Genomic DNA, 27,141 nt, shown 5'->3' with positions numbered 1-27,141 from the left:
ACTTGCAATAGTTGAAGAAAGGATTAATACAGATTAACCACCCCTACCCACCCACCCATGATAATGATGACCCAGGCATAGAATCTTACTTAGCTAATAGATGATTATCTTTCACCCAGATGAATAGGACCCTTCAAACAAATGGCTCCTAAGCTTTGACTACTGAGGGACACTGTTCATACTTACCCATGAGAGGGTTACTTCTCCCTGCTCCCGATTCCATTTTCCTTTTGAAAGTAGCAATCTATACTTTCTTTATAGGACGTTCTCAATCCGGAGAAGATGATAGAAAAAATGTCATCAAACAAATAAAAGTCCGAAACCTCATCAAAGGGGACAAGAGCTGGATTCATAAACCAGATGATACAGAAGGCCAGACCATGTGAGTATTCTACAGAAATTCCCGATCGTGATTTTGGAATGCTGCATTCCCTACTACTTCTCTGCCTGTGAATGAAGAGGGGAAGGAATGGAAAAGGGCAGGGAAGGAAAGGGGCCCTGATGAAGATGGTGAAAGAGGCTCAGTTTAGCCAAGATCCAGGCCCTAATAGCATGCCAGTGTCTGGCCTAAGGCACTAGGCAAGGACTGGGGGGAGGGACAAGGAGGAACAGAGATTTTGATAGGACCATGACTACTTCCTTGTACTCCTTATCCCTGCTTGTCTTTGAATACCCTTTTCCCCTGTCCTAATGCTAGCTAGAGACATTTTTTTCTTAGTTTCAGGTGGTCAGCCTAGCTTCCTGACACTTGACTTAACAGTGATTGAACTGTCATATCTTAAGTCATATTCTTTGTCACTCATTCACCACTTAACTAAATGAGGAAGGAAGAGCTCCTATCAATGTGGCCCAGAGGCCACCAGGTGTATCAGACAGAAGCATTTAGTGGAAGAGGGTGGCGACTTGGGAGAACATAGACTGGCTGGGTACATGAGGCAGATTTGATGCAGTACATGGGGTAGGGACATGAGATTAAGATGGACTTGCTTTCCCCTTCAAGAATGTAGCTGGGGGGGGGGGGGGAACACTATTGCCTGAGACCGTCAACAAAGTTATACCTTTTCCTCCCCAGAGAGTTACCTCCCACCCAGGAGCAGTCTTCATCTGAACCTCCACCTGTAACAACTCAGAAGGAGAGGTATGATAAAGCCACCTTTTCAAACTCCTTTGTTTGTTCTTCACTGAGACAGGAGTAAGGCCCGTTAGGTAGAAGGTAGCCCTTTCATCTAGCCCAGCACTTCTCATCACACAGGTGGTAGAAATGCAGAGGATGAGGATGTTCTTGAGAGCCCTATGGGCAGTGGGGTCAGATGCTACAAGAGAAGTGATATACATTTCTGTGCATTGTGGGAGATTCTCACTCAATGGAAATTAGTCAGTTTCTTCCTGCCAATGTTAGAGCCAGGATAATGGCTTTGTCAGCCAACGATCATAGAGTGGAGGACGTTCCATGCCAGGGAGAGGATTTTCTCTGTTAGCCCATGTCTGCTGCCCAAACTCTGAAAGCAAGGTGGGCTGTGTAAAGAGCAAACTGGCCATGTCAGAAGACCCTGCCTGCCTTTGTGGCTCTTTTCCTTCAGGGCCTTTAAAACTATCCTTGCCTGGCCTCCCTGTTGTGTTGAAACCAGCAGCTCTTGACTTCTTGGCTTTTTCTTTTTCTGTGCAGGACTCCAGCTCCCAAGGCTGCACCAGGCTACATTATCAGGTAGGTATTAACAGGCAGGAGAGTCGAAAAAACTAGGAGAATGGTGGGGCTCTGGGTTCTTGCCAAGGCCAGTGATTTGACTCTAGCCCAGCGATTGATAGTATATTTAGTGAGATCGTTCCTAATCTTCCATCTGGGATTTTTGGACAAAGGAAAAAAGAGGGATCAATTTATGGTAACTGACCCAGAGGAAGTGCATTTGGAGCTTTAGAAAAAGGTAGCACTCACCACATGGCTGGGGTCCTTGTCTGTGGAGGGCCCATTTCAGAATGGTCTGCCTGAGAGAGCCTCAGAAGGCTTCCTCAGGGCCTAGAAAGTTGACTTCTAATAAATCAGAGCTAGGAGCGAAGTTGCTGGTCAGGAAGGACTATACTGCAACTTAGAGCCTCAGCAGATACTTTCCAGGATAATGAATACCTGAAGAGGGATGGTTTTCCTTTTGTAAGCAAAACCCCTGAGATGGAGGGATCCAAGATAGATCTATCATCCCCCCAGGGTGTAGTGTAACAGCCACAAGGCCATAAGATTAGCTTGAGCTAGGGAAAATGTCATGCCATAGGAAAGGAGGGTCTCTCTCTCCATGGGTTTGATATAATGTCGGTCCAACTTGAAGAGATGCCCTCTCTAGAATCCTGGTGCATGGGCAGGCCTGCTTACTCCCCTGTAAGGAGTCGCTTTGTCTCTGGCAAACCTATGCCAGCCCACCTCCAGGATCATGTGGGCTGTGCTCTCTTTCAATGGATTTCTTCTGCCAACTATTCTAAATTGCTTTGGGTACTAATGAGATGTCTCCTCCTTGGGTTCATACAGGGGCGTGTTCACCAAGCCTGTTGATAGCACATCTCAGCCACAGATTCATTGCCCACCTATGGAAACTTCCAAAAGGTTAGTCTGATGGGAGGCAAGAAGTAGAAATCTCATCAAAGAACACATATTAAGAGTACCAAGTAGTCTTGCTGCCCATGGCCAGTATGGCCTTTTTCATGCCCTGCCAAGGGGCTCTTCCCAGTTCAGCAAGTAACTATTAAGTGTGGAGTGGTGGGACAAGGACAGGAAGCAGCCAACAGCTCCGTGGGAAGTGGGTAGTTGACTAGTGCTGAGGTTCGGCAAATCTTTACCAATGAATTTAAGTGGGGTCAGATTCATTGTATTTTAGGAATTAGGCAGTCACTTCCTTCCCTCTTCATCTCCTCTCCTCCACACACATAGGCCTGAGATAGATTTGGAGACACTCTGAGACATACAAAACTATGGCTGTGCATCTGTCTTTCTTGTCACAACAGTAAAGTGTGGGTTTTGGTAGCAACAGTCCAGTCCTTTAAGGTCAGGCCTGATGTGGCCAGAGGGAAGCCGATGCAAATGGTAGCATCGTTGGCTAGTGTTGAGGAGCTCAATCAGTCATTTAACAAGCATTTATTAAGCACCTACTGTGTGCCACACATTATGCTAGGTGCTGGATCTCAGTCTGGGACTCTTCTGAGCATTTTGTAGGTACCTGTTTGAGTTAGCTCCTCACAGCATCCCCATAATGACAGCTGATATCTAGCCTTGGATTCCCAAAGCACTTCACATGGAAAATTTGTGGAGAAGGTAGATACTCCCTTTGCTGGTGCTGATAGCTTCCCCCCCCCCCAATTCATACAAATGATTTATTTGCTGAATTCCTGAGTTGTTGGGGCCCAACTAGTTTCTCCTCTAGCCGTCATCCCCTTGGTGATGAGCCTGTCCAGACATAGGTAGGACTGGTCCTCAGAAAAAAGGTTGCTTTATCTTCATTGCTCAGGCCTGCCTCCTTGAAGCATATCAGTGGAGCCCCAAGCAGAATAGTTCCTATTTCTATAGCACAATATGGTTACAAAGTACCATATCCCTCAATGTGAGTTTGGCTAGAGAGACATCTCACACTAAGTCTTCAGGAAAGAGCTTTAAGCAGGAAAGAGCTTGTAGCCCACTCTCCTGGGTTCAGGGGAACCCAAGACCTCCATTCACAAAAGGCTGGGTTTAGTACTTTTCTCCATGTGGCTGGCTGAGTCTAAAAAAGTAGGGAGAGTCTCTTAGATCCATCTGTGGGTCTGATGAAGCCAAGACTTCGCATGTTTGGGACCCTGGACAGCTCCACAGGCCTGTGGCTATATATTGGGTGTGGCACCAACTGAGTTTGCTTTTCTTTCCCAGTTCTACAATTCCAGGGAAACCTGCCAGTACCAAACTGCCCCGACACGTGGTCTCTGGTTATAAAGTCATTCCTGATGAATACCACAAGAAGATGTGAGTGTGCTTTAGGAATGACCCTCTTTGCTTTTTCTCGTGTGCCAGTGCTAGAAGGCATTCTCGAGGTCACTTGGTATATAGTACAATGAGCTGCGCAGCTGCATTCGGAGGGTTTTGTCTCCCTCTCTCTCTGGTCCCCCTCTCCTCTCTGTCTGTGTCTCTGAGCCTCTTCCTCTGTCTCTTTGTCTGTCTGTGTCTCTCTAGCTCTCTTCTCTTCTTTGTCTCCCTCTCCCTTTCTGTCTCTCTCTGTCTCTCCCTCTCCTTTCTTTCTCATGAACGCTAAAGCAGAAATGTGCTTTGCATGACCATATGTGTAATAAGTATTGTATTTCTTGTTTTTTCAATGGGTGAGGGAGAATTTGGAAGTGAAAGTAAAAATGAATTTTACACAAGGAAGTTCCTCCCCCTCTTTGGACCTTAGTTTCACCACTTGCAAAATGAGGAGAGTTAGATTTTCAAAGGTTCTTTTCAAGCTTTAAGAGTCTGTGAAAGACTGTGTTTGGGGGACAGCAAAGAGCTCAGCCAGGTTGGAGTCAAGAGAACAAGCCACATAAGCTTTTTCCCCTCAGTTTCTTCCTCTGAGAAACGAGATCGGACTAGATGGCCTATCAAAGGTGTCTGGCAGTCCACTATGTGGAGCAGTGGGTAAATGCTGAGGATGCAGTCAGGAATATCTGAGTTCAAATTGGACCTCAAACATTTTTAAGCTGTGAAACCCTCAGCAGATCACCTAACCTCTGTCTGCTTCAGTTTCCTCATGAAATCATAGTCCAGTTAAAAAAAAAACTTGGAAGATCTCACAGAAACCTAGATTTAGGGCTACTGCTACTACATCTAGTCATCTAGATGATACAGGTTTGGGGAGCACTGCCCAAAGTAAAAGGAAAAGCTGAGATTTAACAAATGCTCTGACTCCAAATCAGGGGAGGTTCCCTCCCCCATTGTACTACTAGGGTGTAAACATGACAGAGATGGTGGAAAGGGAAAATCTGGGCAATGGGAAGGGGTCCTCTTTACAGGCTCTCTCATTCTATGTTCTCATTTCTCATTCCCCTAAACAATTTCCCACCTAATGAGGCTGATTTTATTCAGACATAATATGATTGAGAGAGAACTCAATATGGTGGAAAAGAATACCTGGGCTAGGAGTCCGAAGCCTAGGAATAAGCCCTGATTTCTGTTCTTAGGAGTGTGGGTCAGAGGCTAGTCATCTTAAGTCTCTAAGCTTCAGCTTCCTTGTTGTAACAAGCCCTGCACCCCCAGCCTGGCATGGCGATGGTTGGAAAGGCAGAGGTGACCCTTAAGGGGCTATGTGAACTCAAATTGTGGGGATGACCCCCAGTTTCTGGGCAGTTTTCTCTCTCAGAAAGAATTCAAGTCTTAGCAAGTTATAATGGTGATGGGCCCCATTCTCCCTGCTCTCTTGATTGAAACAGAGGTGGGCTGGCATGGAGCAGATAGAGAATTAGGACTCCTTGTTCTTTTGTACACACCACCCTGTATGTACCCTAAGCAGCAAGAAGCCAGGTGAGCAGGCTAGAAGAATGTGCCATATGTCCCCAAGGGAGTGCAGTGGGAGATGGAGGGATGGTCAGAGTCCTGACCTCTGACCTTTCCTCCTGCCCACTCTTGCTCTTCTAGAGCTGAAGCTTCCTCCGGCCAGCTTCCACGAGCTGCCACCTGGGGGCGCTCCTATGTGCTGTCTGCTGCCAAGAAGAACTCAGAGTGAGTGCATGTCTCGGGAGGAGGGGAGAAAGGGAGCTGTGGGCAGTACACCTTGAGCTAAGGAATGGGGGGGGGGGGGGTGGAGGAAAGAGACCAAGAGGTGGAGACTGGGAGGTGGGACAGGGCTGGCTTAAAGGGTGCAAGGTTATAAAGCATTTGAATTTGATCGGGAGGATAGCAACGGATGAGTCAGTCTTGGGTCACACACACTTTATTTTATACTGCTCCCTGCCAACATCTAACTTGTTCTTTGTATCCCCCTCGCAGGAGTTCTGCTCAGGACTCAGCACCTGCTTACATGGCTAAGAGGTAAGGTTCGAGCAACAAGGCTTCTAGCAGTTCTTTCCCTGGACTGAGGAGAAGGTCTCCTCTGGCTCTCCTCCCCTGAGACTGGGGTGGGCTAGAAGAGAAGACCTTGTGCTCTCCTGGCCTAGGAAAGCAGGAGCTATTGCTTGGGTGGTTTCACTGGGCACTACCAGCTTTAAAAGAGAAGAGGCTATATAAATTAGGGAGATATCCGGCCCTGGGGACCACTTGCATCTCTTTACTGAGAATATCTGTGCTGTTGCCTTGAAGGGTTGAAATCGCAGAGGATGAAGCCCCTTCTGAGAAGAGTCAGACGCTGCCATCTTTGGCAAGACAATTTTTCAACTTCACCAGGTAGTCATTTCCCATTTGTTTTAATCATTTCACTTTGCTCTGATCTCCCCTCATAGCCTCAGTTTCCCTAAAAGCAATAGGCTTGAGAGGACTCTTTATCTCTTGCTGAGGCAGCAGCCTTAGCCCTCTACCTTGGGAATAGAGCACAGCAAGAGAGAGGGAAAGGCTTCAACATTAGGCCTTTCTGGCTGACTTCCCCCATGCACTGAATTATTTTCTTACCCGTGTCTAGTTCACGAGAGGTAGCCTGGCCTGGTGGATAGAGAACAGGCTTTAGAGGCTGAAAATCCTGAGCTCAAGGCTCACAATTCTAGCTGCTCTTGCCCAAGGTGTGCCACTTCTCAGTGGACCAGGCAACTCTTGAAATTGGAAAATTGTAAAGGAGGTGCAGACCTGTTTTGGTAGAAGGGGCCCTCCCTGGGTGCTCCTTACACCTATGAAGTCACCATGCTAGGGGGAATTTATGGATTTACAACTGCAGCTGGCCTAAGCCCGAATTTTTAGACAAGCCCCAAGAGATTAGCTGCCTTGCTCGGGGTCATATAAAGCTCTGGATTTGCTCCCACGTCCCTCTTCCAAAGCTAGCCTCCTCTCCCCTAATGGAGACTAAGAGCCCTAAGCAGCTGCGTCTCCTCTTTTATCTTCATGTCCTTCACCCTAGAGAAGAGGTTTTACTAAAAACTTTGCAAATCTTCCACCCTCTCTTGGCAGTTTTGCTGCTATCATGTTCAACTTCTTATCCACTTTTAAAAAATCTGTACACAATAGACATTTACAGTTTATGCTTTTCTATTTTTAATTTGGATACTTAAATTTTGGTGTTTGTTGCTCTCTGCTAAATTCACAAATGAAAAAGAAAAATGGAAATTAAAAAAGGTTTCCCCCCTCCCCAGCCTTTCCTCATAGTGCCGTCTCTTTGGCTCTCCCTACTCCTGACCTCTGAGCCTTCCTCTCTACCTCCTCTCAATGGTTTAGGAGTCAGCTAGCTTTCTAACCGTCCCAGATCCAGCAACATCTGCATGTGGACTTGTTAAGGGGGTCTGATTCTATATTCTCTCCCTCTCTTATAGTTCTGATTCAAGCAGAGAGAGACCAAGCTCCTCATCTTGGCCCGGAAACGTGTCCAGGAATCTCTTTTCAACTCCCAAAGTTCAAGAGTACAGGTAAAGGAACTCTTTTGTTTCTCTGTGTCTAAAACTAGAATAGCAATAAAATATCCATAGTACCCCTCTCCCAGAGTGGTTACAGTGATCAAAGAAAGCAAAGCATGTCAACTACAGTGTAGCTATAAGTATAAGTGTTATCGTACACTGCCTGCTGACCCCAAGGCCAGCAGCTGGTGAGTATAATCTGAGAACAGAACATAGGATCATAGGTATGCTTCTGCATAAAGGACTTCCTGTACCTTCCTCCTGCATATCTTGATTTTTGCCCTGATTGATACCCATGACTACTCAGAGTTCTCATTATTCCTCCCTGTCCCTTACAAGTTCTGCCAAGAGTAGAGTCAGAGAACTAGACTGTACCTTCTTGTCCTGAGCCTTTTTAATGCAGGCCAGGTACTTAGGCTTAAAAGGCTTGACTGCCAAGAATTCTCCCCCCTCCCCAGATTTCCTGGCCTTCCATGTTTTCAGACAGGACACTATTCACCACTGGCTGCTAGCTCCAGGTTCCCTTGACTTGAGGCTCCAACTCACCTTCTTTTTTTAAATGGGTTTTTATTTTTCCAAATACATGAAAGATATTTTTTTCACCATTTGCCTCTGCAAAACTTTGTCTTCCAAATTTTTCTCCCTCCTCCCAACACCCTTCTCTAGATGGCAGGCAATCCAATATAGGTTAAACATGGGCAATTCTTCTAAATGTATTTGCATATTCATCATGCTATGCAAAAAAAAAAAAAAAAAGGCAATTCAAAAGGGAGAAAAACATGAGAAAGAAAAAAAAAGCAAACAAACAACAACAAAGGTGAAAATACTATGCTTTGATTCACATAGTCTCCATAGTTCTCTCTCTGGATGCAGATGTTTCTTTCTATCACAAATCTATTGGAATTGCATTGAATCACCCCATTGTTGAAAAGAGCCAAGTCCATCATAGTTGATCATCACATAATCTTGTTACTGTGTACAATGTTCCCTTAGTTCTGTTCACTTTACTCAGCATCAAGTGAATAGAATCAGGCGATCATTATACACGGCAACAGCAAGATTACACAATAATCTACTCTGATGGACATGGCTCTTCTCAACAATGAGGTGATTCAGGCCAGTTCCAATGGTCTTGTGATGAAAAGAGCCATCTTCACCCAAAGAGAGGGCAGAGGGGACTGCATGTGGATCACAAATAGTGTTTTCGCTCTTTTTTGCTGTTGTTGTTTGCTTGCATTTTATTTTCTTTCTCATTTTTTTCTTTTTGATCTGATTTTTCTTGTGCAGCAAGATAATTGTGGAAATGTGTATTGAAGAATTGCACATGTTTAACACAGATTAGATTACTTGCTGTCTGAAGGGGATGAGGGGAAGGGAGGGAAAAAATTTGGAATGCAAGGTTTTGCAAGGATGAGTGTTGAAAATTTATGAATATGCTTTGAAAATAAAAAGCTTTAATAATAAAAAAAGGAAAAGGAAAGATTAAATGGATGAAAAAAAAAAACCCTTTACTCAGCTTCAATTCATGTAAGTCTTTTCAGGCTTTTCTGAAATCAGCCTGCTTGTCATTTCTTATAGAAGAATAATATCTTCGTATAGCATACCTTATTCATCTATTCCCCAATTGATGGGCATCCTGTGGCCCAGTTTCAAGCCTGGCCTAAGCTCTGATTAAGGCTAGGCTGCTCTGGCCACACTAATGTTCAAATGCTATCCGTGATGAGCCTATCCTGCTAATACTAGGTCAGTGCTATAGGTTAATGCCGTACCATTCATGTCTTCTTGCAATGAGGGGGTCTAGCCTCAGACTATCAGGAACCCACCTTATACTGTTGAGAGTTCCCCATCAGGTAGCTTCCATCTTCCATCGGAGGAGCTGTTCATTCTCAAGGGGCCCCTTCTAAGGATCACCCATACCTAATCTGTCAAAAGGGGAGAGGCCATGGTTTCAGTGTTAGCTCCTATTGGCCATAGAATGCATTTTAGGACAAATAATGGGATTTTAGGTGACTTAGGGGAGGGGGACTGCTGCCAATTTGCACAGTGAGTGGCACTTTAAGGACAGTCTTTCTAATATAAGTAGACCACCCTTGCTGGGACACTAGCCTAAAAGGCATAGTCTAATTCATACAGATATTTTGCAAGTCTCTAGATAGTTGATAACATACCCTTCAGGGTGACAGAGGAAAAGTAAAGGGTGTACACATGCTTATGCTGATGGAACTATAACACCAAAGATCCTCAAATAGGATCCTAGGGGACCAGGCCAGATTCTCCCACTGATCTCCTTTGAAGATATGCATCTAGGCTCAATATAAACTACCATGTCATCGTAGACTCATCCTTCTAGTGAGCTGATCCTACCTCTGGGTAACAATCATGGCACCAAGGTATCCGGGAGGACAAGGAATAGAGGAAAGCCAAAAGTACCAGTTGTCCCAGTGCCTTCTCAGAAGGCCAGCACATGGGCAAAGTACAACAAAATACTTAAAAAGGGGAGGACTGGCTTTTTCACATAGCTGCTTATAAACCATGTAACAAAGGCTTATGAGAGTCAGTTACGATCGCTACACCTAAACAATGGTTGACTTACATCAACCAGCAGAAGCAATTACTTTCCCTCCTCCCTTAATTCTCTAGCCACATGTTGCCTGCACACACTTAAAAAGCCATACATTTATATATGGTGTATTTCTCTTATTCCCCTCATTCCTATGGCTTTTCTGGGTTCTCCTCATGCAACCTCTCATAACCCAATGCCCCTCATGCACACATACACCCTTAATGTACTCACAGCTCCCCCTCATTTACCCACATATACAGCCATGTTCCTTTGCCCCCATGCACCCTCACATATGATTTTTTAAAAACCCAAGAAGGGGAACAATATGGAGAGGCCCCCAAAGGGGTGATAGTGGTGAGGAAAGCTTAACCAGGCCTGCTGGACCCCTGGCAGGGCTGATGGTTTAGTGCAGAGGCTGGCCCCTCAGCATGATAGGCAGAAAGACTTCATTTCCTGAGCTCCCCCGCTAAGGATCAGGCTCTGGGGGAAATGACTCAGATATGGCTGATGTGGTCCAGAAAGCCAATTTATTCATTTCCAAAAATAAGCGTAATTGCCAAGCAGACCAAGATGTTCTTGTCGGGTGGCCAGCCTGTTCTCACCCCAGCAGGGAAGCCACATTAAAAGCTGCGGCTACGTGACAAGGAAAGAATCAGAGCAGAGGGAGCCGAGTGGGCTCAATAGATGTTTTTATCGAACTGTGGTCGCCTGATAAGTCCCAGCAGCTACTGCCGAGCTGTTGCCATAGAGACAGAATACTGTCTCTAGACTTCCATAGTAGTAGGGAGATCATCTAGTCCAATCCTCTTTTTTTTTTTTTTTTTTTTTTTTTACAGGGGAGAAAATATGGTCTGGGGGGGGGAACAAAGACATTTTCCCAAGAATCAAAGACAGGATTGGAACCCAGAGTCTCTGCCTCCCGACCCAAAGCTGGTTTCTGTACCATATTTTCATCTAGCCCCAAAGCAAAAAGTGGGGAAGCCACATGGGGACAATGGAATTCGAGGCCCAAGACCTGGGTGTGTATCCTAGCTCAGATTCTACTTTTCTAAATGATCTTGGGCAAGGCCTTTTATCTCCTTCAGTCTCTGGGACCTTTGTAAGGTTCCTTCCAGTTCTGAATCTCTGTTGGCTAGTCCTCAATAATTCATAATTGATGATAGATGGAAGAGGGGTCTGATCATACTTTCTTTTTCCTTCATTAGTGGGAAGAAAGAAGAAACTCACACTCTGCTATCCCAGGAGCCCAAAATGGAGTCCACTCTTCTTGACCTTTCCTCAGAGACCAGTCAGAAGAGGTAAAATGGTGGAGATTGGGCAGAGGATATGATCTGGCAGTCTCTCTCTCTCTCTCTCTCTCTCTCTCTCTCTCTCTCTCTCTCTCTCTCTCTCTCTCTCACACACACACACACACATGCACACACACACATGCATGTGTGTGTACGTGTGTGCGTGTGCATGTGTGTGTGTGTGTGTGTGTGTGTGTAAGGAAACATGGAAAGTGTTTTTTCAGGAAATAAGGTAGTTCCACCTACCCAGGTCCTGCTATGTGCTTCTGCCCCAAGGACAGTGAGAGAAGCCTAACAGCACAGAATTATGTTCCTTTAACAGGTCAAACTCCCAGGTTAAAGACAAGGTTGATTCCTCCTGGGATTCTCAACGAAGTTGTCACTTTCAAGCATATTAGTCATTTTTTTTTCCTAGAAGGCAATGGAAGTAGAATGAAAAATATCCTGGGCTGGGAGTCTAGGAACAAAGCAAGATTATACTCCCAGTTCTGTTACTTATTTGCTATGTTACCTTTTCTGGATCTCAGTTTCTTCTAGCATAAAATGGATTGGTGAGCCCTGAGCTTTTCTTTTGTGGTACTCTGACAGAGTAGACTCTTGTCTATGAAAATCACTGAGACTTTTTTTTTGTGGGGGGGACTGAGACTTATTTTAAAAGACCTGTAGAAGCACACTGCAGATGTGAAATAGGGTGTATGTTGCCAGATGCTATGTCCTCAGCTTCTGAAATCTCAGTGGTGGTGTTACATGCCCGGGGTTGTGTGTTGTGCATGTGTATGCAGAGACTGGGAGAGCAGAGTGGAGGGAGATGACTAGCACCTAAAAACCAAGGCTTTAAACAAATCTCTGAGGGGCTTTTAAGTTCCTTGGGAAAGGATGAATGTCCACGAGATAGAGCGGCATCTTTTCTGAACAAATTGTCTCCTCTCTAGAACTTCAGAGCATAAGGAAAGAAACATTTCCAGCACTAAAGAGGACATTCCCACAGAGGAAGGGGACAAAGATACCTATCCAGATGATGCTGACAGGTACTGAGGCTTAGGGGGCAAACTTTGACTCTTCTAGCTTATCCTGAATTCATGCCCAGCTTCAGGGCTACTCTCCACCACGTCCCTTTCTCTGAGCTAGCCTCTGGACACTCTTGCTGATATTCCTTACAGAAATGTTGACAGCTTTTTGTCACTTCCCTACTTAAGAAATTCCACTGGCTCCCAATTACTACTTGGAACAAATATGAATTACTTTTTACATTTAGAGCCCTTCACAATCTGCTCAGAGTCTACCTTCTTGACCATTTTAATCATTACATTCCTTCACATATACTACAATGCCTTCACACCAGCCTTCTCGCCATTTCCAATCTGTGGCACTCCATTTTCTGATTTTTTTTTTTTTGTTGAGTTTTTGTTTGGGATTTTTGGGTTTTTTTTAATGGCACTGGCTGTCTATCTCACTTGTCTGGAATGCACTCTCTCCTCATCATTACCTCTTCGAATCCCTAGTCTACTCCATTTGGCTCAAATGCTACTTTCTAGGGGTGGCCTTTCTTGCCATACCAGATTGCTGGTACCTTCCTCCCCACATCAAAATATACAGATTTGGTATCTCTGCCCATGCTATCCCCCCCACCCCCCAAACAGAATGTGAGCCACTAGAAAGCAAGGATTGTTTTGCTTTTGTCCTTGGCACCCAGTGCCTGGCACCTGGCATGTAATAAACCCTGGATTGGCTTCACTCTAGCCCATGACACTTGATGAAATTGCACCTCGGGAGTAAGAGAACCTGAACATTTCAGAGCTGGCAGAGACCATCATTAGACATAAACTTGTCAATCTCCCTCATTTGACAGATGGAGAAACCAGGGCCTGGAACAAGGAAATGCTTTGCAATCAAATCAAATTTCAGATTGCTCAATTTTTGGCAGGAATCCCATGACTTATCCCCCTAGAATCCTAGGACATTATCCAGCTCATTCCTGACTAGAGCCCTAACAAAAGGTTTCCAACCTCTGCTTGAAGATCCTCGGACTTCCTCAACCAGTGAGGGGGAGCTCATTAGCTCCCCAGACCATGAATTCCTCTTCTGGAGGACTCGAATTGCTAGGACTTTGTCTTGAAGCCTGAATCTGGCTTTGCAATTTCCACGTGACCAGATGCTCTCTCCTGCTTGCATTTAGCTGATGCAGACATTTCAAATATGAATTGGAACTTGGGTCTGGAATGATCCCAATTTTCCAGATGGGGAAACTGAGACACCCATGAGTGCTGCCACAAGGAATGCAATCTCTTAACTTCTCATGCTTAATGTCTTAACAATGGGTACTTGTAGTTAGAGGAAACCAGATGCAGAGTCCTGAGGCTTCTAATGGGTCTTTGCCTCTAACAGGGCAAGTACCTGGTCAACTGACAGTAACCATGGCTCTTCTGGTTCACAAAATGATCTGGATGAAGTAGACCTTCCCTCTAAGAAAGGGTAAGTCTGGCTCCAGAGCTTGACCTTTCCCTAGTGATTGCAGGCCTTAATATATAGCATTCATAGCAGGGAAGACAGGGCAGACGAAACAGTCCAGCCACAAGAAAGTAACTAGGAGAACAAATGTAGGCCTAGGAGAACCCTGAGAACATTGCAAAAGGGCCTTTGACCCAAAGTGATGGAAATGTGTCGACTCTTCATTTGGTTTGCTTGGCTTTTCCACAATGGACCGCAGGCTGCTTTGCAGATTCCACAGCAGGCCTAAATGGACGCTGCTGCCAGAACCCACACAGCCTGATTCTCCAGCATGGACCTCAGCATTTCTTTAGCTAACCCCACATCCTGCTGAAAGGACTCAAGTATTCTTTTCTTCCCATGCAGACCCATCCTCAGCTATGGTGATCACTTCCTCAGTGGCATTCATGGAGAAGACTATGAGGGCCCTGGTAAACAGCAACCTGTGGAAGTCAACAAACCAAGGTAAGGGGGCCAGAGGATGCCAGGGATCAGTACAGTCTGGCCTGCTCAGGCCCCTAATTTTATTCTAGAGGAAACAAAGGCTTTCAGAGGGCAAGTGACTTATCCAAGATCAACAATAAAACTACCCGACAGCCAAGACTAGAACTTAGATAGAAAAATGTGTCTGTTTCCCACTGCAATTGTTTCCTTGCTTCCGAGCAGAATCTGTTATAATTTGTCAACTTTGTTGTTACAATATTTGTTACAATAAGTCAACTTCACATTCAATCTGATCACAGTGTAGCAATTTTCTTCCTGGTCCAATGACAGCAGAACAGTAAGGATGCTCTCAGTTTCTAACCATGAAGTGTACACATCATTGTCCTCTGAAGGAAGCAGATTCTTCCAGGCATCTGCAGCAGCCATGATTTATAGTCAGTTCTACCCTTAATTGTGAAGTTCATGAGCATCAATAGCATTCCAATTTAAACTGGAAAATCAGGTATGTGAATTTCATGAGCAGAACCTGGAAGCCCATGAAATATAATAGAACACGGAATCAGTAAGTCTGGGTTCAAAACCTTCCTCACTAGATGCCAAATTGTTTTCCAAAATTTCTGAATCAACTTACGCTTCTATCAACACTAATTAGCATGCTTCTCTCCCCAAAGCCCTCATTAATTAGTTCTTCCGTGTTTTTTTTTTAGCACCTTTGCTGACTCGATGAATTTGAAATGGTACCTACCCACAGACTTGTTTTGATTTCTATTTTTATGATCACTGATGATTTTGAGCAGCTGTTTTAGGTCATCATCCAGAGGTTGCATTTATTTGGAAAATCATCATGATTTAATGTCTCTTGACCACGGGCACATCAAGTAGCAAATGACTCTGTTCCAATGCTCTTTGCCCACCAAATTACTGCTGCCTCTTTAATTGTAAGGCAAAGTAGAAAGAAAAGGAAGAAACAATTAGCACCAGCCACTGACTGGGGAGGATAGACAGTAACTGAATGTGGTATCTTATGCCATCTGAAGATGACTTTGCTATAGGGCATTTAGAAACGAATGTACCCTGGAAGGAAATTCAATCTGAGACCAGCTGGCAGTGATATTTACTTTGAGAAATATTTCACTAATAACCACTTTGAATCAGAGCCTTTAAGGCACAAAATAAGCTTCCATAGAGGAATCAAGTATTCGTCAATCTGGTGCATATTTACTTGTCTTTAGCCGACCTGATCCACATTCTCAAGAAGGCGGTGTTCGAGAGATACCTCTGGCTCCACCGGTGCCCAGAGACTACAGACCCTCCTTTTGGAATCCAACAAGGTAGGGAACTCCCAAAATGAGAGCATTCACCCTGCTCTCTTCACTGATCTAAGATCTCCTAGACTTAGACAACCATTTGATCTCTGATGTGGCCTTAGAGCCACAATGGCTCCTCAAAGAATCAAAAAGACCTTTTCCACATGAACAATAGCTAATTTTGCTCATAATGTTTCCTAGTGAGAGCCCCATCCGCTAAAGCCAGATGGAGAAAATGGAGAAACATGGAAGAAGCATGTTAGTTACACTTCCCAGCTGGCTGCCCATCATTTTTGATTCTTTGTGTGACCCTGGGTAGGCCACTTGAGCCTTGATTTGTTAAACTACAAAATGGGGGGAAGTAACACTTAAATGAGTGATAGGGCTAGAAAGAGCCCTTGGTGGAGCTCACCAACTCTAAACTCTTTCCTTTTACATATGAGGGAAACTGAGGCTTAGAGAAGGGAAGGGACTTGACTAGTTTCATCATCATCATCAGTCCTCATAGTTAGCATTTCTATAGTGCTTTGAAGTTTGCCAAGCACTTTATATTTATCCAATTTGACCCTCACAATAACCCTGCATTATGAAGTTTGTGGCAAAGCCAGAACTCAAAACCACACCTCCTGATGTTTCACATGCCTTCTAGGACAGCAGGCTTTTTCCTCATCTTATACCAGGGCATCTTGACCTCACATAACCCATTATATGCCAGAAAAAAATCTTTATGTCCAAGATGTGCATATCGAATTGTGTTTCACTGTACATTTCCACTTGAACTACAGAGATGAACTCTCATGGGGGAAAAAGCTGATTTCCTCAAAAATAGTTCAAAATAGTGGATCTTTACGATTCAACATAGATTTCCAGAGAGAAATAAGATATTTGTAATCCCGACACATGGGCCCTCACGTCTCATTCCCTTTATCGGCTCTGACATGCATACCCTACAGAGCCCTAGTCAAGGTTTTCCTCTGGCTCCAACTTCAAGCAGAGAATGCAAGTGCCATAGTGGAACCTGGGAAGGTCAGTACTGTTCTCATTTACCTCTGCCTGACCCAGAGTGCTTTGGTTCTAAGCCATCTTTAAGAAAAGCAAACTTGAAAAAGCATAGCACAGCTCCTTGATCAGAATGTGGCCTCCTGGTATTTATACCTCTTACCCAGGGTCTCCAGAAGAGTTAAATGAGGAGCCAATGGATCCCATCCATGTTTTGTACTTGGTAAAAGAACGTGCCTCTATATTGCTCTAGCAGGGAACGTAAGGTATGTTTCTTGGGGAATTCTCGTTCGCTTCATGGGCTGGCAGCTCTAAAGTAGCCCCACAGAGGGCAAGTGCCCTTTACATACATTATTGAATGCCACAAGTGATGCATGAACCCCACCACTCATTAAACAAGGGCCTGAGGTACCATGGCAAGAAAACAGCAGTTAGCTAGCTGTAGATTCTAGCCTAGAATCTAAACCATCTAGCGCAAGGTGCTTTTCATCAGCTCCTTTGAAGTCCCTCCGAGGGGAACTTAAGTCTATGCATTAAGGCAGATAACCTACAATTTGTTATCTTTACTAGGCATGGCTCAGAAGAACATGCTATATTTTCTCCAGAAGACCAGTTTGAGCATTCCATGAACCTGCAATACTGCATGCCCAGAGAGAACACTACCAAGTAGGAAAAGACACTAATTGAGGGCCCACCCACTTTCATGGTGACCTTTGATGGAAGAATTCGGATGCTAGTGCAGTGTGCAACGCATAGGCCCTCTGCTCTCTTAGCAAAGAGCACTACAGTGGGGGGAACCCTGTTGCTAGGCCTGGTCTCCCCCTATCTGAGTGCTTTTAGCCAAATCCCTCTTCTCTAGGTCTCAGTTTGTACCATATACAAAGTGAAAGGGAATGAAGGGGAGACTAATCGGTCTCCAAAGGCTCCTTTCATTTCAGAGGTTCTTTGTTTCTGTGGTTGCAGGTATTCCTCTGCTTCCACTGTTACCACCACTGAAAAGAGATATGGAAGTTCAGTCAACCCAGATGATCTTATGCCACATGAAACCCGGAGGTAAGCAAGGAGGATCTGTCAAGATTGGCCTCATTTGAAGGGGAAGAGACAAACAAAATATGGCCCTGGATTACAGGATCAACTCCATAGAACTCCAAGAAACCTCAGAGGTCATTTAGCCCATCTAGCTTCCTTGTGAATTCTAGATGGAACACATAGCAAAAGAAATTATCTCAAGAAGCAGATACTCTATTGGGAAGAATACCTGTTTTCTTTAAATATATTCAGAATAAAGCCAAGGGAGGTAGAAAGGAAGAGGACAAGAGAATTGAGGGGATGAGGAAAGGCTTTGTCTAGGAAGGAGGCCAAGGGGAGAAGGGAGGACATTCCAGTCTCAAGGTCCCCTCCACGTTTGGCCTGGGACCAAGAAAGAAGTCAAATAGTCTGTAATCTAGAGACTCATCATTATGAGCTGGAAATGCAATTCCCTCATTTTACAGATGGGGAAACTGAGGCCCAGAGAAGGGAAGAGACTTGTTCAGTTACCCAGATCTAAATGTCAGAGCTGGGCCTAGACTTCTATCTCCCAACCCTATATCTTATATTCCTTTCTCACTGCTTCCTATATCCTAAGCTGCCCTTGAGAAAGGAATCCATCATTAGGGATGAGAGGTCCTTTTTTGCACTAATGAACTCAGTTCTGCTGACTGTGGAAGGGCAAGAAAGGGAAGAAGGGAGGGAAGGAGAGGGAGAGAGAGGGAAAAGGAGAGGGAGAAGAGAGAAAAAAGATGGAGGGTTAAAGGCAGGGCTCCAGCATATCTAGGGAACCCCACCCCCCATCCCACCATGGACCACCAATTTGGACAACTCCTCCAGCAGCAATCACAAAAGGGGTGGGAAATGAAAGGGTTTTTGTTTGGTTTTATTATGATTTTTGCCATATAGCATTAGCCAATTAGAAGGCTGGTGTGAAGTGTTCTTCCAGACACTAGATGGCACTCCTTTGTCATAAAAGAATTGAAGTTGAGCAGAAATCATGTATTTAGAAATAAGGCTTCTTAATTTTTCCTATGCCCTGTCTGGCAGTCTGATGAAACCTAGGATGACAAACTATATTCAAATACAGTTGTCAAGTTATTAAAAAAAAAAAAAGTTCATGGACTCTAGGGTGAGGAACCTCTGAATAAGTGAAAAGCGACTTGAGAGATGAAAGAATGAATGAAAAGACATTTATTATCACCTCATCCCACTCTCACTCCTCATTTTAGAGATGGGGAGACTGAGGCCCAGAAAGGAAAAGAAATCTGTCCAGAGCCTTCAGGGTAATATCAGTGGCCCAGGATTATCCTGCATGGATCTTTCCCCAGAAAGATACTGTTCTTTTTAACCTGACAGCCAGAAGAGGTATTAGATGCCATCCATTCCAACTCTCTGATTTTACAAATGAGGAAATTGAGACCCAGAGAGGAGAACTGACTTGCCTGGGGTCACAGAGCCTGTAACAGAGCGAATTTGAACCAGGTTTTCCAACTTCAAGTCTAGTGCTCTTTCTACTCTGCCAATCTACATGATCAGTCCATAGAGTATATTATACTTTAGACATTGTCTAGTCTAATTCCTCCATGTTATAGATAAGGACACTGGGGCTTCGAGGGAGGCCCTCTCTCATAATGCTATTTAGCCATTTTGCTATATACCCAATGAGACACCTATTTACTAAGAACTTCAAGACCATTTAAGCTAACCCCCATTCTGCCTTGGATCCCAGAGAGAAAGATGAGTTCCGGCCAAGGTATTGCTGATGCCCCCATCCAACTACTGGATGACCACCAATTGCAGATACTAGCAGAGGGATTATTTTTAGGATGGAAGTTAGCTTCGATACAACCAGGGGGTGCTGCCATTCATGGAGTTACTGGCCTAGAGTAAGAAAGACTTCTCTTCCTGAGTTCACATCTAGCTGTGTGACTCTGTTGCAAGTCAAAATGAGCTAGAGAAGGAAATGGCAAACCATTCCAATGCCAAGAAAGCCCCAAAGGGTGTCATGTAAAGTCGGACATGACAAACAACTGAACAACAGTAAATGGTCTACATGAGCTCTTTAGTCCACAACTGTGTGATTTCTGCCCCAAGTCCCTTCCCTTTTCTGGGACTCAGTTTTCCCATTGGAATAATGAAAGGGCCGGCTTAGATGACTTCGAAGGTCCCTTTGGATCTCACATCCTGTTCTGATTTTGTAGATTTCCGTCATCCGCGATCGGCTCCACTGACCAAAGATTTGGAACCCTGCCCAGCGTGGATGAACTATTGACATCTGACCACAGGAGGTTAGCCGGGAACTTTGGGGGTTCTATTTATTCACTTGATCAGCAAAATAAACAGTGGTAAAAGAGGGGATTCCTTGAAATTCCATGCACCTTGAAATTATGAAGACAGTGGTTTTCATTTATAAATTAAATCTTAAATTCATGTTAGTGTAGTGTGGGGCGTGGGCTCCATGGATGGTTTCCTTCTTTCCTAGCTCTCTTTCTGGTTATGAGGAGAGAAGTGTTACTACCATAGTCAGGGAGGCCAGATGGGACAAAACTGCACATGCTGGAGCCAAGGGAGACACCCGCCCGGATGCAAATATTCACTACAGTAGCTATCGAGTCATCACTCCAGATTCTGCTCACCAGGTGCCCGTGAAGGGCAGTGGCCAAGAGTACAGCTCCAGAAGGTAAGGGGTGAGGCAAGATTGGTGAATCCAAAAGATAGCTGAAATGTAGGTTTCGATTGCTTTTAACCAAAAATCTTTTGCCAGGACTTGGTTCTTCCCCCACCTCGTATTTGTAGCAGTAGTTGCTATCTATCATATTTTTCTTTTCACATGGCCCAGGGAGGCAGAGGAGGAAGAAGTTTCATTATAGCGAGTCTTGGGTAGCCACAGGATGCAGAGCCCAGGCAGAAGTGCTGAGGGCAATGAGCGAGGCAGGTCATTTTGGAAGCTCAGAAGATCACAGGACTAGAGCTAGGGAATGGTCACGGGCTATGCCTCCTTGCAGAAGTGCTGTTGTTTCTGAGAGCTGTACAGTGGGCATATTTTCAAGGCATCTCCCCCTTGCTATGAGAGGCAACTCAGGTGCCTTCTGCCACCTTGGAAGCTCAGGTGGCTCATTCTCTTTTCTGGCTCTTTTTGCTGATTCCCTGAGGCAATGGAGGGCCCCTCACCCTGGACAGAAGCCATAGCTTCTTCCAGAAGAGTAGATATGCTCCCATTTGTTTTAGTTTTTAGAGGTTAGGCCATTTTCTCAACCGTTCCCGTGCAGTATTTTCCTAAGCTTGTATTGAGACTCTCAAAAAGGATGTTTAAATCCCTCAAGTAAAGCCTAGAGGACATTACCCACAAATGATATGGTATTACTGTAACTTGGTGGCCACTATCATCTTTAAACCAGCAGAGAATCATCAAGTAGAGGCTTTCACTCTTTTACTGCTGTGGAGTCTTGTGCTGAGGAAGTCCTGGCCTCTGTGCTCACAAATGCCTCTCCTTCTTTCTCAGATATGCCTCTGCTTCAGGAGACAGAACATCCATGGGTGGTATGCCTGCCAGCTCTCGAGACAGTGCTTCAGCCTCAGACAATGAACCACCTGCTAGCTCTGCCAAGTAAGAAAGGAGAGGGGCTGCTCAGTGTCTCTGTTCTCCTGGCATAAGGAAGGAGAAAAGTTAGCCATTTGGGCTCCCCTGCTGATTTCTTAGAACCAAATACTTTAGCTTCTTCTATAGGCTAGTTCACTGCCTTGCGAAGACCAGTGAGTGTAAACACCCTTTGGTAGTTTTATCCATCTGAAGGTCCATCCAAGCTCTGGTTCAGTTGCAAGGCTCGTGGGCCTCAGAGAATTTACTTCTTGTCCATGACAGTTCTTCAGTGTCTATTCCAGGTTTAAAAAAAAGTTATACAAGAAAAGCCATAACCTAACAGCTTGATTGAACAATTTCAGTCTACTCTAAAGCAAAATTGTGGTATCCATTTGGTCTTTTATCATTTAACTTCCCCTAGAAAGGATCTTTTTTATATATTTTCTCTCTTTTTTAGTATTATTTTAATTCAATTGCAGAGAAAACATAGCAAATATGTACAAATAAACTTAGAGAACACCATTCACAGATCATATAAACAGATGCAACGCTTATATAGAGCAAGCTAAAGGGCTTCAAAAGCTTAAAGAAATTTGTACAGTTAATTCCAAACATGTTACCAAATTCATCTTGGAAGATCCCTTCTATATTACTGAGACACATTCATCCAACTAACTGCCTTCCAAAATAAATGCCCATGCCACCTTGGAACTTTATCCAAGAAAAGCTTGATGCTGAGGTAGCCAATATTGATTTTTATAGGGTAGTCATAGGCAACATTGCAACAATTTCAACCAAACAATAGTTTTGTACAAAAGATGCTATCTCTATGTCAATCTAACTTTTCTTCACTCTACTGACTAGTTAAAAATATGTAGACATATTCACATGGACACTATGCAAAGGGTAATATTATAGTAATAAGAGCTATAAAATCAGAATTATTTGACAAAACATTGTCCACTTCTAAAACTAACAAGACTGAATGAATAAATTGTTCCAATATTCCTAAATCTATACAAAGTCTCTGTCTCTATCTCTCTCTGCCTGTCTCTCTCTCTATTTCTGTGTGTGTGTGGGGGGGGTGTGCGTGTGTGTATGTGTGTGCGTGCACATGTGTGTCTGTTTCTCTCTATCTGTATAGCTCAATGATAAGAAATTTACAGTTTTACATAACTGTACTTTTTAGCCAATCTAAATACTCACAAAACTAATAGACCAAGAAAGAGAATTTACATCAAAGGTTGTAAACTATAATCAGATTTAAAAAGAGCAAATAAATATGAGTTCTCAAAACACAAAGGTGATGAAATGATGGTAGTAAGTGCTCAATTGCAACAGTAGTGAGTTAGAAAGAATCTTAATCGCTGGCTTTGCCCCAGTACTCAAGATTCCTATCTGTCTGTTGGGCCTCTTTGATCCAGAGGTGGGTCAGATGTTTTCCAGACTTCCCAATCTGGCCCACTCTTCATGGACCTGTGCCAGAACCTGACTTCTTCATTTCTCTTCTCACCTCACTGGGGATGGAATGTCGGGGCCAAACTGACAAGAGCATTTGTCCCTTGCTTGATTATATGGTGTTTTGCTGCATGTTATACCCTTGACATCATAGCAAAGGATTCCAGAGAGAAGATCTGTGCCATTTGCTAAATCCCCAGAAAGAAATGTGCAAGCTTTTCCAAGAACAGTTGGCACAAGGGAGAGTGTGCCTTTTCTCTCTATTCCTCCTTGCTCTAAGTCCTCTGGCCCACATTTCTGTTCTTTGCCTCTTTCTGTAGTAAAGGGATGTTCTTCATGCAGGAATATACATAAATGCTTAAGAGTTGTCATCTGCTAGGCTCCCCTCACACTTCAGTAAATAAGAGAAGTCCCTTTTAATCTCATGGGTTTCAGTTTCCAGACATCCTTGTCTGAGATTTCTGGTGTCCTGAGGAGGCATTAACCAGTCATCTACTTTCTGCCTTTCAAACACCCTTCAGTCAGTCCATTACCAAATGTGCACCTTTTTACATGTCTCAGCTTGGCCCTCTGCTTTTCAGAGTGGGTTCCTCTCCAATTTGGCCACCTCACTACTGCACAAGTTAGATGTACCGCTCCTATACTCACACATCTTCACCGAATCCCTATTGCCTTGAAGGATAAAACACCAGGGCTTCTGTTGTCACTCAAGGGATTCCACAATCTAACTACATGTCCCTTTCATCTAGAATGGACCTTTCCCTTTTTCTGTTCCATTTCCACCTATTCAACTACTGAATCGAGACCTGTCTGAGGTATCAGCTCCTCTAAAAAGCTTTCCTAAGATCTTGCCCAGTTCAAAATCCTTCCTTCCTTCAGTTCATTATCCTAGCTTACAGCCCTCATACATTTTCATTCCTTTCCAATGTGTCTTGTAGCTATGACAGGTACCTTTATTTCATCCCCTCTTTTAGATTATAAAACCCCTTGAGAGCAGGGACTATCTGTGCCCAGCAGGAGGCTGATAAATGCTTGATTTGAATTGGTATATGTATCTCTTAGAATCCCCATGGAAGTTGACAAATGTTTGATTAGAATCTGTATATATGTATCCCTCAGAATCCCCATGGAGGTTGATAAATACTTGATTAGAATTGGTATACATATCTCTCAGAATCCCCATGGAGGTTGATAAATACTTGATTAAAATTGGTATAGTATCTCTCAGAATCCCCATCGCTGGGAGGGCAGGCAGTGTTATGCTTTAGCTTTTTAGTCTACCAAGATAAGATTTCTTTTTATGAAGATGGTGATTCTCAGGCCTGGGCCTTGGCTCCCAGAATTCTCCTTTCTTCTGACTAGTCTAGTAAACTGTCTAACCCCAGGGCCCTTGGGTCTGTCTTGGGCCTTAGTTGAGGCTCTGTTAATACTTCTCCATTACTCTTTGGCTAATGACCAAGTGTCCATCTTCCCCACCCTATTCCTGCCCTCAGGCCATCTTGAAATGGGGGAAGGGAGAGTAGGTAGATTGTCTGTGATCCTGGCACTGAGCCTGTGACTGCACCCAGGATTCTGAACCATCTGCAGCCAATAATCTAACCCAGCATTGTCTGTCCCTACCTCTTGGCCATTCACCAAGATTTCCTCCTTGCCCCTAGGATAAGTGGTGCTACCTGCACCTACTGTGGCAAAGAGATCAGATCTGGGCCCAAAATTACTCTGGAGCATTTGGGCATCTGCTGCCATGAGTGGTGCTTCAAGGTAAGGATTATTTTTACTATTTAAAAAAAACAAAACATTTTCTTCTTCTCCTATTCATCCCTCTCATTGAGAAAGCATGGTGATTCTTCAAATTCCAAAGATTATCCAAAGCTGAGGCCTTTAGTCTAACTAGATATACCCAAGTAGATCCACAGACTATTTGTTTTAGAACTTTCAAGACCTACAGCCATTAAAGTCATAGCTGAAAAGAACCATCAAAATCATTTCAATATCTTTATTTTACAGAGAAGGAAACTGAAGCCCAGATAGGGGCAAGTCATATTGGCCATGAGCACAAGAGGTACAGCACTTCAGAAAGTCAGCAATCATGAATCAAATCCTGCCTCTTGGGTGTTTGTGGAGATTGCAGGAGTAAAAAGCATGAGCTGGGGATAGTGATAGTGCAGTGATAGAAGGGTTCATGTATAGTTAGACTAGACTAAAGAATAAGGAGACTGGAAATGCAGATCAAATAATTAATATGGAAGGTTTCAAAAGAAGGTCTCAAGAAGGGTGGTGGTATTGGGAAGACTGAATGTGGCAAAAGAGCTTTGAGAATCAATGGATGAGGAGGAGACAAGGTAAAGTATCACTATGACTGGCCAAAGCAATGGGGTAGGTTTGACTACAATATGGGCCTAAAGCTGACAAGAGATGTCAAGGTAAGAGTTCAGGTTTGGGATTCTTGTGCAAATAAGTGGTAAGTGAAGTTATGGTATAGATTTTAACTACCAGGTTGTGGGGAAGAGTCTCCCTCTTCAGAGGCAGACAGAAAGAAAGCAAGGCCCCAAAGCCCAAGGCCAAAACCTCCCACAGTCCAACGGCAGGAAGATAATGTTCAGCAGAAGAGACGGAGACAGAGGAAGTAGAAAGGGGGAGGATCCAAAAGAGTATAATGAGTGTGATTTCTGCAGCCCAAGAAAGACACAAAAGGATACAACTGGTCAAAAGCCACAGAGTAGATAAGGAGGAACAAACATGACCAAAAGACCTTGGGGTTAACAATCAGGAGGTCAGATGTCCATGGTAATGTGTGAGAGATGTTTCAATCAAATGGTGAGGGGAAGCTCAACTGCAAGGAGCTAATCACTCCAAATCCTTGGGCTACTACATAATGTTCCCACCCCATTTCTCCAATAACACGGAGGCGGGGGCAGAACTTCCATCTGAGGACCTAACTAGGGCAATATGTTATGGGATTCTATCCCTGAGCCCCAAAACCTCTGCTTTCCTTTCTTTCCTTTCCTTCCCTTCATAGTCAGTATTTCAAAAGGTAGATGATTTCCATCAGTGGATACTATTCTTAAGCCCTGGTAGCTGGTCTCTATAAGTAGCTGAGGCTTCAGAGGGCCCACTACCTGAGAATCTTGCTCCTTTTCACTTAAATATGTTCATTCTTGGATAACAGGCTCAGGGTGGGCAGGATTTTCCAAAACTTACATCTGGCACTTCTTACAAGAACCCAGGATCAGCAGGAATATAGGACATAAGTAGTGGATGCATCTTTTTATCGTTAAAAATATTTCAACTCTACTCCCTCCAAAAAAAATAATATGACTATGGAACATATTGGTATAAAATTTGGTTAGTTACCATTTTCATATTGAAAATAAGGCTGGATATCCACTAACCTTATAGTCATTCTTCATCTCATTTGCAGTGTGGGATTTGTAAGAAGAAAATGGGCAATATGCTGGATCATGTGTACATCCACAAGGGAATCATTCACTGTGACCAGTGCTATGCAAGACTCTTCTAGGTGCGTCTACCCCTCCCCATTCTTTGGGTTCAGAACATGAGGACATGAGGTTCCTGGGAGATCATTTGGGGAACACTTTGGATGCTGGAATAATGCATTATCAGTGCAGATGCTCCCTTTGCCTATGTTGATTGGATTTTTTCATTCCACGGGGTTCAGGGTCATGTTTCCCCATAAATCCTCCATAGAAAATCCACTCAGCCTTTCTTAGTAGTTTATGGTATACCTATCCCTCAGGCTGTACACATGTTATTCATTTGAAGTGAATCTTACTTTAAGTGTTAATCTGGGAAGCCCTTGGATCAACTTGCCCTGTGGCACATACTTCATTAAAAATAAGTGATTATGGGCAGCTAGGTGGCATAGTGGATAGAGCACCAGCCCTGAAGTCAGGAGGACCTGAGTTCAAATCTGGTCTCAGACACCTAACACTTCCTAGCTGTGTGACCCTGGGCAAGTCACTTAATCCCAATTGCCTCAGGAAAAAAAAAGTAATAGATGACTTGATTAGCTTGAACTGAGGTCCAGTTCCCCTTTTTTGAGGACAGATCATAGAATAGCAGAGCTAAAACATATGCTCATGTGCCTGCGCGCACACACACACACACACACACACACACACACACACACACACCATCAGCTTTAACCACCCCCACTTTTCAATATCTATACTGTATATAGATGTCTATACTGAAAAGTACTGATTACCCAACAAGGATTGTTAACAGTTGCTCATTAAAATAAACTAAGAGAACAGCATTTAAGTGAGGGAAAGCCCCCAACTATTTCCACAAGTAATGAGACAGGCAAAGGCAATTTCATTCAAAGCATTCTTAGTACAGTCATGGGGTGACTGTCCTAAGAAATGCCATGGATTCCTCTATGAGGCAATTTGAATTTCTCTGTGGGCTTTCAAGCTTTGGTCCAGTTTGTGTAATGCAGTTTTAAAT

General features: G+C 44.0%; 1 protein-coding gene across 4 annotated transcripts in view; it reads left to right on the top strand.

Moving 5' to 3' along the window:
- ZNF185 (zinc finger protein 185 with LIM domain) overlaps positions 1–27,141 on the top strand; it is a 53,353-nt gene that overhangs the window by 23,378 nt on the left and 2,834 nt on the right. For 2 of the 4 annotated variants that reach the window (XM_074277501.1, XM_074277502.1), the window contains 20 exons: positions 262–382; positions 1,073–1,138; positions 1,667–1,705; positions 2,516–2,590; positions 3,881–3,973; positions 5,618–5,701; positions 5,969–6,010; positions 6,278–6,361; positions 7,432–7,524; positions 11,281–11,373; positions 12,297–12,392; positions 13,750–13,836; positions 14,218–14,316; positions 15,528–15,626; positions 17,565–17,654; positions 19,835–19,921; positions 20,116–20,313; positions 21,136–21,240; positions 24,330–24,432; positions 26,093–26,191. In XM_074277501.1, coding sequence (XP_074133602.1) covers positions 262–382; positions 1,073–1,138; positions 1,667–1,705; positions 2,516–2,590; positions 3,881–3,973; positions 5,618–5,701; positions 5,969–6,010; positions 6,278–6,361; positions 7,432–7,524; positions 11,281–11,373; positions 12,297–12,392; positions 13,750–13,836; positions 14,218–14,316; positions 15,528–15,626; positions 17,565–17,654; positions 19,835–19,921; positions 20,116–20,313; positions 21,136–21,240; positions 24,330–24,432; positions 26,093–26,191 — 1,853 coding nt within the window. The remainder of the gene's footprint in view (positions 1–261; positions 383–1,072; positions 1,139–1,666; positions 1,706–2,515; positions 2,591–3,880; positions 3,974–5,617; positions 5,702–5,968; positions 6,011–6,277; positions 6,362–7,431; positions 7,525–11,280; positions 11,374–12,296; positions 12,393–13,749; positions 13,837–14,217; positions 14,317–15,527; positions 15,627–17,564; positions 17,655–19,834; positions 19,922–20,115; positions 20,314–21,135; positions 21,241–24,329; positions 24,433–26,092; positions 26,192–27,141) is intronic. The other 2 variants (XM_074277504.1, XM_074277503.1) reach the window with 2 other exon arrangements.

The sequence above is a fragment of the Sminthopsis crassicaudata genome, chromosome X, assembly GCF_048593235.1.
Source record: "Sminthopsis crassicaudata isolate SCR6 chromosome X, ASM4859323v1, whole genome shotgun sequence".
In the NCBI taxonomy this organism is placed as follows: Eukaryota; Metazoa; Chordata; class Mammalia; order Dasyuromorphia; family Dasyuridae; genus Sminthopsis; species Sminthopsis crassicaudata.
Note: the sequence above shows the minus strand (reverse complement) of the source record. Positions and strands in the feature narration are given on the sequence as shown.